Below are 13,266 nucleotides of genomic sequence, written 5' to 3'. Positions count from 1 at the left end.
TGACCTAAAGACGTTTTAAAGAATCAAAAAGTCTAATAACATTGAGGCACTTATACTTTTTAAAGGTACTGCCTTGTACTATTTACAAGTGACTTTTTTTTGTTAATACATAGGTAGGTATTTACATTTACGATAGAGGTGCGAAAAATAGATATTTTGCAACGAGTGACGAATTTTAAAACACGGCCAAAGGGAGTGTTTTAATGTGCTTATTATAGCACCGGTGTCGTAATGTAGCACCAGATGTACTGTAAAAATTATGTTAAAAGATAATACTTACTGTTACGAATAAATATTTATACTGTAAAAAATTATCCCACCAAACACATTTTCATGTAAATTGTTGCCAAAACGAAACCATAAGACTCGCACTGTCAAAAAGTTGTCAGATCTCTAATCTGTGCCTCCAGTGTAAAAGGGTTAAACTCGAGTTTGGCCAAATTACAAATTTTGCCAGTAAAAGGTTTATTTCATGAAACTACATCTTTTGTGCTGACACCCACTGCCCTATGACTTCTAATTGCTGAGATATCGATTGTGCAAAACGATTAAATTTTTCCAAAAATCACAACCATTATGTTCAAAACGATTTATTTTTATATGATCTCGTTTAAAAAATTTGTAACTTAGCATCGTGTTACGAACGATGGTTAAAGTAAAGTTTAATCTTAGTGAATAAAATACATTTCAAGAAACATTTGGTGTAAAAAAATCAAAATTTACTTAGATCTATTTCAACTACCGAGTCTAGTTCGTGAATGACGGTAAAACTTAAGTTTTTTTATTATTCACAAACATTTTTTAAGACGTCATTATGTGTAAAGGGGTATAAATAATTTACTTTGACCGTTTTTCACGATTAACAATTTCAACAGAGTAATTAAATATATTAAGTCACTCTTTAATTACATTGATATTATTCTATTTGGTTTGTCTTTTTTACCATCAATCTACAAAAAATGCAATATTTAGTTCCCAAAATGGTTTCTTTACACAATACAAAAGTTCAAAAAGATTTTAGCAACACTAGAGAAAGTGCAGTTTAACCTTTTCACACATTCATAATTTTTGTGAAAAGGGATATAAGTTGTTTTTGAAAGCCAATATTTCCGTTACTTTCACATAAGTCAGGTTAATTTAAATGACAAATTATAATTCACGACTTAAACTATCTAAACTAAAAACAAAAACCTAATTTTTTTAGAAACAATGCAGAGAAAATACGGTTTGAAACGTTTTTCGGCCATACTGAAAAATTTCATTTTTTGAGTTTAACCCTTTTACACTGGAGGCACAGTCTTGTCGAGCCAAGCTTCAAACTCTACAAGCCCTAACTTCACTAACTCTACACCTTAGTCAAAATATGTGGCTTGGCTGTTTCGCTACCGCCACATGGGCATAAGGTGAAAAATTTATCTAATTCATTATTTTTAGGGTTCCGTACCTCAAAAGGAAAAATACTGAACCCTTATAGGATCACTCGTGTGTCTGGCTGTCCGCCTGTGACAGCCTATTTGCTCCGAAACTACTGCACCAATAAGTTGAAATTTGGTATAGACATGTAAGTCTATAACCCAAGGACATACATGTAAAGTAAATAACAGAAATTCAAATAAAGGGGTCACTTTTGAGATGAATGATAAATAGAAGAAAAAAAATTATATCTTGTTATATATCAAATGAAGGGGCTCATTGTGAGAATCTTAGATATATTTTTTCATAATTTTAAAATAAATAGTTTAGATGTTATTTAAGAAAATACAAAAAATGACCATCCCCCCCCCCCCTTATCTCCGAAACTACTGGGTCTAAAATTATGAAAAAAATACACATATTAGCTCTCTTCCTATAGATGACAGGAAAACCTATTAGAAATGTGCAGTCAAGCGCGAGTCGGACTTAAGTACCTAGTTTTCCGATCCCTACGGGTTTTTTAAAGACATTTTACTCACTTTTCTTTAAAAAAAAATATATTGTTAAAAATTGTGTAATGTACGGAACCCTTGGAACGCGAGTCCGACTCGCATTTGGGCGGTTTTTGTATTATACTTACATACAATAGTTCTTGTAGAAACGAAACGGCCAAGCCACATACTTTTGGTGTAGAGCTAGTAAAGTTAGAGGGCTTGTAGAGTTAGAAGCTTGGCAAGAGATCTGATAACTTTTTGACAGTGCGAGCCTTATGGTTTCGTTTGGGCAACATTTTACATCAAAATGTTTTTGGTGGGATTTCACTTCTTTTTGTAAGTTGCATATGACAATCTTCCATCCCCTAATTTAAAGGGTTGGGGTGATTTACTATTAAAAATCCTGAAATAAGTATCTGGGGGCATCTGTTACACAATGTACTTCTTACTGATTCCCCATATAAACCCTTCACTCCGTAAGGGTAAACTTTGGGGTTGAAATCTGCCTTCACCCCGTAAGGGTAAACTTTGAGGTTGAAATCTATTCTATATCCTTCCCCATAACAATACCTATCTACATACCAAATTTCAACTAAATCGGTTCAGCGATTATTGATTCCCCATATAAAATTAAACCCCCTCTTCATCCCCTTAGGGATAAAAAATTTCAAGTTTTTGAATTTATTTGTTGTTTGTGTACTAAAACTATCTTACATACCAAATTTCAGCTTCTTAGAGGACTTCAGGAAGTACCCGGTATTGATGATCATCAAGTGAGTGAGTCAGTGACGAAATCAAAGTTTTTAGATATGAATAAAATCTAAAGTATAAGAGCTATGCAATTGATATGCTTAATAAGTCCGAGAACTTTGTTTATCTGGTATAATCCAACCCCAAGTTATGAGGGTTCCAAAAAACGACGAAGCGCTTCGAGAAAAGGTAGATAGTGCCCGTGCGCTTTGCTCGTCTTGGCGGGGGCACTTCCGTGCCCCCAGATGTTAAAATATGTTACTACTGTAACTAATAAAGATTTATGTTTAGTTACCTACTACTTTCGCGTAAACTAGACAATTTTTATATCTTTAGTTATTAAGGCCCAAAATAATTATTTTCACTTATTATAAATAAATCCTCCTGATATGAAGTATCAAATATTGTTATTTGTATATGTATAACTCTTAAGTTAAAAACAATAAAATCTGTTATTACCTACTGTCAAAATGATTATTTTTTGCGGGATTAAGTAATACACTGCTAGTGTTCAATAAGGCCGATAATTGGACTTTTATAAAAGGTTTATTTTCCAAGAGTATCGTAATATTTTTATAACTATTTTGGTATAATGAAGAAACTTAAATAAATGAGAAACCTATTTGAGTGAGTTTTTCATACTTCATATCCTGTTCATTAAAAAAAAAACCTTTTAATTTAAGGTGGGCTGTATATAGGCATATACGGCCCACACGGAATATACAATAAGGTAAGTGAGGCCACTTACCTTATTGTATATTCAGGATGTATACCGTGTAATATTGAGCAGTTAGTTTATAATATACATATTATGATATTGACGTTGAATAGGACAGGACATGACAATAGGAACCAGAAGTAGGTATAGTTGGTCAAACCAATTTGTCAGTAAATAAAAACAAAAAACTATATTCATCCTTTTCTTTTGGGTGCTAGTACTAGTGTAAGTCAAAGATAGTATGATGATTCTCTCTGTCTATGTTTGAAATGAGACAGTCCTTTGACAAACTATGTATAGTAAAAAATAGTTGTGAATATCTTGTACATTTTTATTACAATATTAGTGAAGATAATGAAATATAGCTGGTCAAGCAAATCTTGTCACTAAAAAAAGGCGCGAAATTCAAATTTTCTATGGGACGATATCCCTTCGCGAATACATTTTTCAAATTTGCCGCCTCTTTCTACTGACAAGATCTGATTGACCAGCTGTAGGTATTTTTACGTAATAAGATATTTTAATTTCACGTAATGTCCGCATCTAATTTGTATATGTGCACGGTAAACAAACAAATGAATGATAAGAAAAGACAGACAGTGTTACTGAGCGGGAGGTGGGGCGAGGGGCGAGGTATAGGTAGGCTATGATAGGCTCTCGAGCGCCGCGCCGGCGACTGACGGACCAGCGCGGCGTATGTATGAATTTCGCGCCTTTTTAACTAGATTTTACTATTACAATGCAAGCTACACACAGAAATTTCTTACTTTCCATAATATGGCTGCGTATATTATTTTATAGTAATAGACTTATTTTTACAGACTCTAATTCAATATTAGATCTTATAGGACAAAAAACGCATATTAATTCTAAAGCATATATCTTATTCTTCTAGCTTTTTAGCTTGCCTATTAACTTAAAAATTTAGATATGTTGTTGTGGATTTATTAAACTTTAATTCAATATCGACAAAATAATAAGCTAATTATAGTTTGACAAAGAAGCACGTTAAAAAAAATTCTAATAATTTTACATTATATAGCGTCATACATATTATAAACAATGGAATTTAAACATTGCACTTTAATTCAATATTAAAAATCATTACTAAAAATATATAAATACCTAATTTATATCTAACGCTCGTTCTAACTTTTCATCATATATTGCAAATATGCTTAAAAATATGTCCCATATCAGATAAGTATCACTTTTTCAACTTTAGAATTATCAAAACTTTTAGTGCAAAAATCCGGTCCCACTATTGAGCTAGTACTTTACTTTTCATACCTACGCTCGGCGGTCGCTCTAGGGTTGCGATTGTTGCGAACTATGACTTATGCACAAAAAACTATCGTGGTAGTGACACTCGTATCCATCGTATCGTATCTCGTATCTAGTTGTTTGATTTATTGTTGAGGATGAAACGGGAAGAATGGAAATATAAATTAATAATAACAGAGGAATGTCTCCTTTAAGTAAAATGAGCCAGCTTAAGGATTTAAGGTAGTTTCCCTCCAGGGCCCGACTTATCTTTCCACACTGTATATTTTAAAATTATAAAATAATATATTTGCCACGCCATATAAGGAGAGCCGACCCCAAGTAAATGGGATAAGGCTAGGAAGAAGAAGAAGATTTACCCCCCAAAAGTGGCCCCCATGTTTAAAATTCATTTACTTATCTACGTTACATGTCCGTCTTTGGGTCACAAATTTACATATGTGTACCAAATTTCAACTTAATTGATCCAGTAGTTTCCGAGAAAATAGGCTGTGACAGACGGACAGACAGACAGAAACATGAGTGATCATATAAGGGTTCCGTTTTTTCCTTTTGAGGTACGGAACCCTAAAAATGTTATTTAATGTTAGTAAAAAACATAATGGACATTGAATCGAACATTCATTGAGATCCAATGACAAGACGCTATAAACCTTTCCGCAATCGTATTTTTAATATTTAGTCCATCAAAAATTACATGTATAAATGCAAATCTCGCAACTCACTTAGGTATTCTATTGCAAAAAAGTTTTGTGATGTAACGTCTTTTACTCCAATGAAGGCGTAATTAGAGTGACGGAGAAAAATCCCCGCAATTTTCGAACTTCGATTTTCGCGGTTATAGGCCTGTACCTACCGTCCTTACCTGTCGGTCCATAAAATTCCACTGTCTATTACTACAACTAATATCGATTAGTTTACTACTTACCTATAATAAAATAATATAAATAAGTCTATAATAGTATTTTATACAATCGTGATATAATAGAAAGCTTTTCAGTCGAGTACCGTGTTTAGGCAACGAAGCTTACTGAGTTGCCTAAGTCAGGTACGAGATTGAAAAGCTTGATTATATCACTATTGTATACAATACTTTTTCTACGAGCCAACATAAATAATAGTACATTATTGTCGAGGCTCGGAAGTAGCTACTTGCAGGCTGAGGATTCGTTTTAAACGGACGACCTTGGGAGTCCGTTTAATTGAATCCGAAGCCAGCAAGTAGCCTTCCAGCCGAGTCATATATAGTGCTTTTCTCAAAAATGGTGCAAGAAATATAAATATCATAGAAATATTTTACAAAAGCAACGTTCTTACATATATATTTTGACAGAAAACAGCCCTTGCCGCCTTTTTATTTTTTTTTAATAAAAAAATAGAAGTGTATTTTTCTGCCAAAAATACGCCAACCTATTTGAGACATCTAAATAGTCGCGGTACTAATCATCTGTTTGGCTGTTTAATAGCCCTGTGCCTTCATTTGATATGGTCATTTCAACTTTTAAAAAGTTTGGAACTCGACAAATAATGGAATTTGTATGCAACATTGCAGTACCGAAATCGAGACTGCAATGTTTTTAACTTTTTAATTTTTACTGACCATAAACTACGCGCTTCGCGACCTATTTTAATAATCTTAATAATACTTTAAACTAGTAGAATCATACAAACAAATCAAACCAAAAGTATACACAGCTAAGATACGCAAGCAGCCGCGATACCTTCATACTGGCAGGGGTGCGAATCTCCTGAGATCGGCCAAACTCGGCTCCGCTCGGCTCAGCATTGCTCCGAGCAATTATTAGGGTTGGCACCACTTGACTTCCTTTGGCGTGCACGACCACAGATAAGATAATCACTTGAATTTTGACAACCCTAAATAGCCGAAAGGGATAGTGCCATATATTAGGAAGGGATAGCATGATTCGACCCTGAACCGCTGTCAAACTTCGGTTTTGTAGGAAGTTTCCTTTCTGTACGGTAGTACTATTATTTATTCTGTGATACTGGTACGCGCCCCCGCCGCCCCGCCCGGCGCGTTGGTCAACGACATCTTCTCGTAACTCATGAGGCCCTGGTACTTGCTCCTTGTAAGCAAAATTTTTAGACAGTTGTTTCTCGATTTTGGCCACCGTAGCCTATGAAGACTAACAAGCAACACTAAGTGGTTTTCGTAGTCTATGGATGTTGCTATTTTAAGGGTGTCACATGCGCGTTCCTGATTTATGAACCAATTGTTTCTACTATACAACCTAAAATAAATAATTAATTTGAGCTTTGGTTTTGTTTCGTCCTGTTGATCGCGGAGAGCTGTGATTGGTCAATTTCATTATAGTTGACTAAACTGTATCGTAATGAATATTATAGTTGAGTTGGGAGCCCATACATTAAAAATACCCAATTGAAGTTTGGTATAAGAAATCTTAATTCAAGAATTATAGTCGACGAGTAGGAAATAGTACATTATTGCAGAGGCCGGGAAAGAGCAATTCGTGGATGAGTTTCGATTTTGTCGGACGACGCGAAGCGGAGTCCGACAAAGAAGACGAATCCACGAATTGCTATTCCTGCCGATGCATATATAGTGCTTTTCTCCAAACATGCGAGGAAATAAGCTAAAATAATTATTATTTAACCATCAAGCATCACTCAAATCAAACCTTCACATCCAAAATGTCAAAAACAATTTCCCTCTTTAATTAATTTTTAAAAGTTAAAGTTACAAACTTATTCTGCCATTCAGTATTCGTTCATTCAATATAATTGTGCAATATAGTTGGTCAAACCAACTTTTCAGTCAGTATTGTCAGTAAGAACCAGGAAAACTATACCCATCCTTTTCCTTTGGGTGCTAGTACTAGTGTAAGACAAAGATAGTATGATTCTCTTTGTCTATGTTTGAAATGAGAAAGTCCTTTGACAAACTATATAAGCTTTATGAACACGGATGAGATTTAAAAAAAATGTAAAAATAATCTTTGATTTTATTAAGCAGTATTCGCACGATCATACACGTGAAATGATAGCTGATCGGGTCGTGTAGAAGCGGCTCGCGGCAATAATAATTGGCCGTTTGCGTTTTTTATTATTAAAAAGTAAAAAACACTACAGTAATAAGTTATTACTGTAGTGTTTTTTTACTTCCCGTCCGCTAGAACAGGACAGCGATAGTTTGATGTTTTTTAATTAGAGTTTGACATTAACGAAGAACTTCCCGTAGTATTTTTGCTACAGTAAGGTGAACATTTCCGAGCATATTGGAGAAAATAAATATTATGTGATAATTGATACTATTATATACTCGTAGCAATGTAATATCAAGCAATGTAACCTACTTATCTGATGTCTTTGAAAAGCATTTTTTTAAAGGGCGACTATATTCACAATAGGTCACATGTGCTTTCAAATACAATACATTGTAGATAGAGATAGGCAAGCCAGATACCTAATTGTCTACAATGACAATACTGCAAATTCCATCTACCTACTGACGAAAATAACATAACGATACCTACATGTAAACCACTTTCAGCAAGGATTGAGACAGATTGAAGCATTTTTTGTGCCGTAGCTATACTTAGCGCATAATAGTAAATGTACTATTATGAGAGCATAGTACGAGTAGAATCATCCATTATCCTTATCCGAGGGTTATTTTATTAATCCTAGCCGCCAGGCGAAGCTGATATAAGTCGAGGGTACATTGTAACGCTTGTACAAATCTGAATTTTACTTTTATTGCGAAATAGATAAAGAGAAATAAGTATAATATTAAATATATTAATTCACCGTAGTAAATATTTAACCGACCAAATGTAATGCGTACTTTCAAGTCTGGTGTGGAAAATTAAAGTAGGAATGGCACATACACCTGTAATTACTTAACAGCTCGTGTGCATATTAAAGTACTTACCTAAGTAAGTCATGATTTCATCAGTCTGGTTAATAAGAGAGCTCTTTTATACTTTTTACCACTCATGGGACGCTATAGGTAGTGTGTTCAGGAAATTACTGTGAAACTAAATATTTTATAGACAGTATGTCGTTATTTTATCCTGTTACATACCTATTGTTATACGCGGTAGGTTGCATTTAAAGACTAGATTCAATACTTACATAAGCTTTACTTCCATGTTTTTTTTGGATGAGCCAGGGGGAATCTTTTATGGATCCCACTGGCCCGGGAGGAGCTCAGTGGGTATGTCCGACTTCCACAGACTAAACCCCCTGGGGTGTTCCGCCGCGCGCTTTCGGCCCGATTCTAACTTTAAGATACGTCAACTAATAGATCTAGAAACGATATGGATTAGATATGTCAGTGTCAAATGTGACATTTCTTCAAACAAATACGTCACTTTTGACACTGATACAACTAATCCATATCGTTTCCAGATCTATTAATTGACGTATCTTAAAGTTCGAATCCGACAGCTTGTTGGCGGGGTTTCGGGAACTCCTCGTCGTCACCCACTCTGGGCAAAAATATGTGTGTACCGCGATCATCTAGAAGTTCAGCTGCTAGCTAATGTGCGGTGTGAAAATATATTTTCTTCAGACAGCGAAGACTGATGTCACTTGCTTGCAACTGATATCAATATTCACTGCAACTTATATGTATGTTATAAAGAGCGAGAAGGTCCTTAAAGCTACGTATTTAAGATGTTACAAAAATGACAATTTGATGTCATCATTTTCGTGATCAAATAAAGTAATTTTTATATAAACATCCGTCCGTTAATTTCCGTTGATACATTATTAATTAAATAATGCACATTGTTTTCACTTTATGAACGGATTTCCATTCAAATTGTACAGTTATGACATTTTAAAATAAACAAAATGTTCTTTTTCGTGGTCATAAACCTCATTTTCGTTACCATTAAATTTAAATTTTAGCTTTTTAGGGTTCCGTACCCAAAGGGTAAAACGGGACCCTATTACTAAGACTTCGCTGTCCGTCCGTCCGTCTGTCCGTCTGTCTGTCACCAGGCTGTATCTCAAGAACCGTGATAGCTAGACAGTTGAAATTTTCACAGATGATGTGTGTTGCCGCTATAACAACAAATACTAAAAACAGAATAAAATAAAGATTTAAGTAGGGCTCCCATACAGCAAACGTGATTTTTGACCAAAGTTAAGCAACGTCGGGCGTGGTCAGTACTTGGATGGGTGACCGTTTTCTTTTTGCATTTTTTTCCGTTTTTTTTTTGCTTTATGGTACGGAACCCTTCGTGCGCGAGTCCGACTCGCACTTGCCCGGTTTTTATTTTTAAACAAAATAAGCTTTATCGATCTCTGATAATATTAACCACCTTATCGGTCTATATCCTAATGTTCAAATCAAAACAGACCACATCAAAATGTGCGTTTTTATTTCTGTAACATTTATCTTACACCTCAAATAATGCCCCATATTTGCCGTGATTTATTTTTCAAAAGTTTTTTTTAAATAAAAAGACATGTCAAGATTGTTTACCTTATTCTAATGCTAAAACAACGAACTATAGTTTATTATTTACTCAGCAGTTATATGTAAGAGTAAATAAATACCTAAATATGTACAAAATCTAGTATTAAATTAAAATGGTAGTAGCATAGTAATAGTACCGACAAAGGTTTTTAACCAATTATTACCAATAGTACCTATCTCTTTATTCATTGTTTCAGATATTACAAATTAGTACTAGTGTACTATGGTTCTAATTAACTTTATTTAAGAACGGTCTTTGCAATCCTTTGATTGCTGTTTACCTGCACAATTAGAGCACTTAGACTGCTCCTAGTAGTTTAACTAAGAAATTAAATAATTTCTCATAATATTACGCATTCTGTAAAATTATTGAGTTTATTATTTTTGTATTGGTGTTATGTAAATACGTATATATATTTCAAATACAAAGTATTGTAGGTAGGTAAGTAAGTATTTATATTTAATTTAAGATATAAGTATTTTTTAAATCACAAACACTTTAAAATACTTATAATGCTATGACAGATTGGATGGACTTAATGGACTACAGTGAAATTATTCTAACATCACATATTTGACAGTTACAAATTGACCCATATATTATATACATATATGTCTTTAAGGCTCTGATTTAAACTTTCACGATTATTTAACATTATGAAACTACACAACCACGACCACCATCGAGACAACCACCAAGACCACGGGGACAACGCCGTCCTCGAAACGTCGGAGGTAAATCTTAAAACTTATATACGCGATTATGTCCCGTTGTGTAGTTTCATAATAACTTTAAGGCTATCAGTTAAACGGTAGATCTTTGCATCATACCTATCTACGAGTATAAGGGTGAATTCATAACTGCCAAATATGTGATGTTAGAATAATTTCACTGTAGCAATTCTGTTTCAGTATATTTGACTAGGTACTGTGTAATTAGTTAACTCTGAAGACCACGACTGGCATAACATTGACAAGATACCAAAGTTAAATAGATTTGATTTTATCTCAACGTAACCTTACTTGTATAATAATTGTATAGCTTCACTTCAAATAGGTGTAAAATATGTGGAGTTTATATTATAACTAAAACTTACAAAACAATTTCGGTAATAAGATCGCGTTTAGGTAAACAAAATCTAAACTGCTATACCGTACTGTGTGGATATAGTATATTAAGACAAGATAACGTTCAGTACAAGTAGTCAGCATCGGACAATGCATGCACTCAATTCAGTTTCCAATACATAATGTATGATGGTTACAAATAAACACTAAGTAACTCGAAATAGCTACCTTGAAATAATTGCTAGCAAACACTGGCAATGTGTCGATCGTTCTCTCCTGTGAATCAATCCTTGTATCTTCAGTGACACTATAGAAGCCTTTTAACTGAACCTGCATTAATGATTATGAGTATGTGAGGGTACCCGGCCGGCACGTTAATGGTGTTGTGTTGTCGACTGATAAGGCGCGGCGTGCTACGAGTATGCGACTGCGTGGGCGCTGGGCACAGGCGGCGCGCGCGGCACACGGTTATCAACTAAACACATTACGAACACGGGCGACGACCACTTTCCTCCATGCATCTTAACAAGCCGTATTGTTGATTCGTCAAGCGCACTATTTCATCTTTGCCTCGAGATTGAATTCTGTGAATCATCTGTGAACGTACAAATCGGAAAATGAAAATAGAGGGAGTTATGTTAGATATTTTAATATTACTAGTAGGTACCTACAGGAAGAATTATTTAATTTCTGATTTTGACACAAATACGTCTTACTTAAGGTACTTGGATTATGTAGTACCTTCTACTAAGTTAATCGTCGAAAGCATGTAAGTGCCGCGCATTTGTTTCAAATGTAGTCTACAACATATATCTAACTAAACTAAGTGATTAGCATTTTGCTGATTTAAACTAATCTGGGCTAGTACTCTTATGTACCTACTCACGAAGGCAAGCATGACTCATTTGTTGAAGACTTACTGCAGGTCATGCCAAAAGTCGTCTACAATTTTAATAAGAGGGCGTTTTAAAGATTTAAGTGTAAGCCAGCAATAATTTTTACTATGACCAGTTCTGCATGGCAGTTCTGTATAGCAGTATCAGCAAAAACGTCAATTTGCTATGAAAATAGCAAGTTTATTAGGCCCGTACCACCCTGTACAGAGTTAGCTTTCAGTACAGATGTGCAAGTTTTATTTTGACATACCTACTTAGATACTTAGATATATGACGGCTATTTTCTACTAGTGGGATGGGTACGCAGCAGAGGAGTACACCACTTTTCTGCACTAGAGCGTAAACGCACTTTTTAGAACAACGACGACCCACTTTCAGGGCATGAGATATGAAAACAAAATTTTCTATTTTGCCGTTTTTAAATCAATTGTTCAGTTTTATATTTTGGACAAAAATAGTTATTTACGATACAAGTGCGGAAAAAAGGAAATTGGAAACGATTGGTGATAAATTAAAACACGACCGAAGGGAGTGTTTTAAATCGACACGAGTTGCGCATTACTTATTCGCACGTGTATCGTACAACTTTTACAGTACATATTTTATGGCCCTTTAAACTTTTGTGTAAAGCGCTGGTGGCCTAGCGGACTGCGAGGCGCGACTTACAATCTGGAGGTCGCGGGTTCAAACCCCGGCTCGTACCAATAAGTTTTTCGGAATTAATGTACGAAATATCATTTTTATATTTACCAGTCGCTTTTCGGTGAAGGAAAACATCGTGAGGAAACCGGACTATTTAATCCCAATAAGGCCTAGTTTACCCTCTGGGTTGGAAGTTCAGATGGCAGTCGTTTTCGTAAAAATTAGTGCCTACGTCAAATCATGGGATTAGTTGTCAAGCGGACCCCAGGCTCTCATGAGCCGTGGCGAAATGCCGGGATAACGCGAGGAAGAAGAAGATGACCCTTTAAACTTTTGGCATACGCCCGTAAAGTGCTGTTTCCCACACTAGTGCTTTTCATTCAAACATTAATTCATTGTAGTTTTATTCTACTTGTTACAATTAATTTATATTATTATGGCCTATATTATTTATATGGCCAAATATTTGGTAAATTTGGCCGCCACTATCAAACCAGCGGTTCTCAAACTTTTTTGGTGTCGGAACTCTTT

General features: G+C 34.9%; 1 protein-coding gene across 1 annotated transcript in view; it reads right to left on the bottom strand.

Moving 5' to 3' along the window:
- LOC134663735 (uncharacterized) overlaps positions 1-11,738 on the bottom strand; it is a 118,479-nt gene extending 106,741 nt beyond the window's left edge. Inside the window, exon 1 of the mRNA XM_063520201.1 lies at positions 11,426-11,738. Within this exon, the coding sequence (XP_063376271.1) occupies positions 11,426-11,533 (108 nt within the window). The 5' untranslated portion in view covers positions 11,534-11,738. The remainder of the gene's footprint in view (positions 1-11,425) is intronic.
- Between the last annotated feature and the right edge of the window lie 1,528 nt (positions 11,739-13,266).

This window comes from Cydia fagiglandana, chromosome 4, assembly GCF_963556715.1.
Source record: "Cydia fagiglandana chromosome 4, ilCydFagi1.1, whole genome shotgun sequence".
Taxonomy (NCBI): Eukaryota; Metazoa; Arthropoda; class Insecta; order Lepidoptera; family Tortricidae; genus Cydia; species Cydia fagiglandana.
Note: the sequence above shows the minus strand (reverse complement) of the source record. Positions and strands in the feature narration are given on the sequence as shown.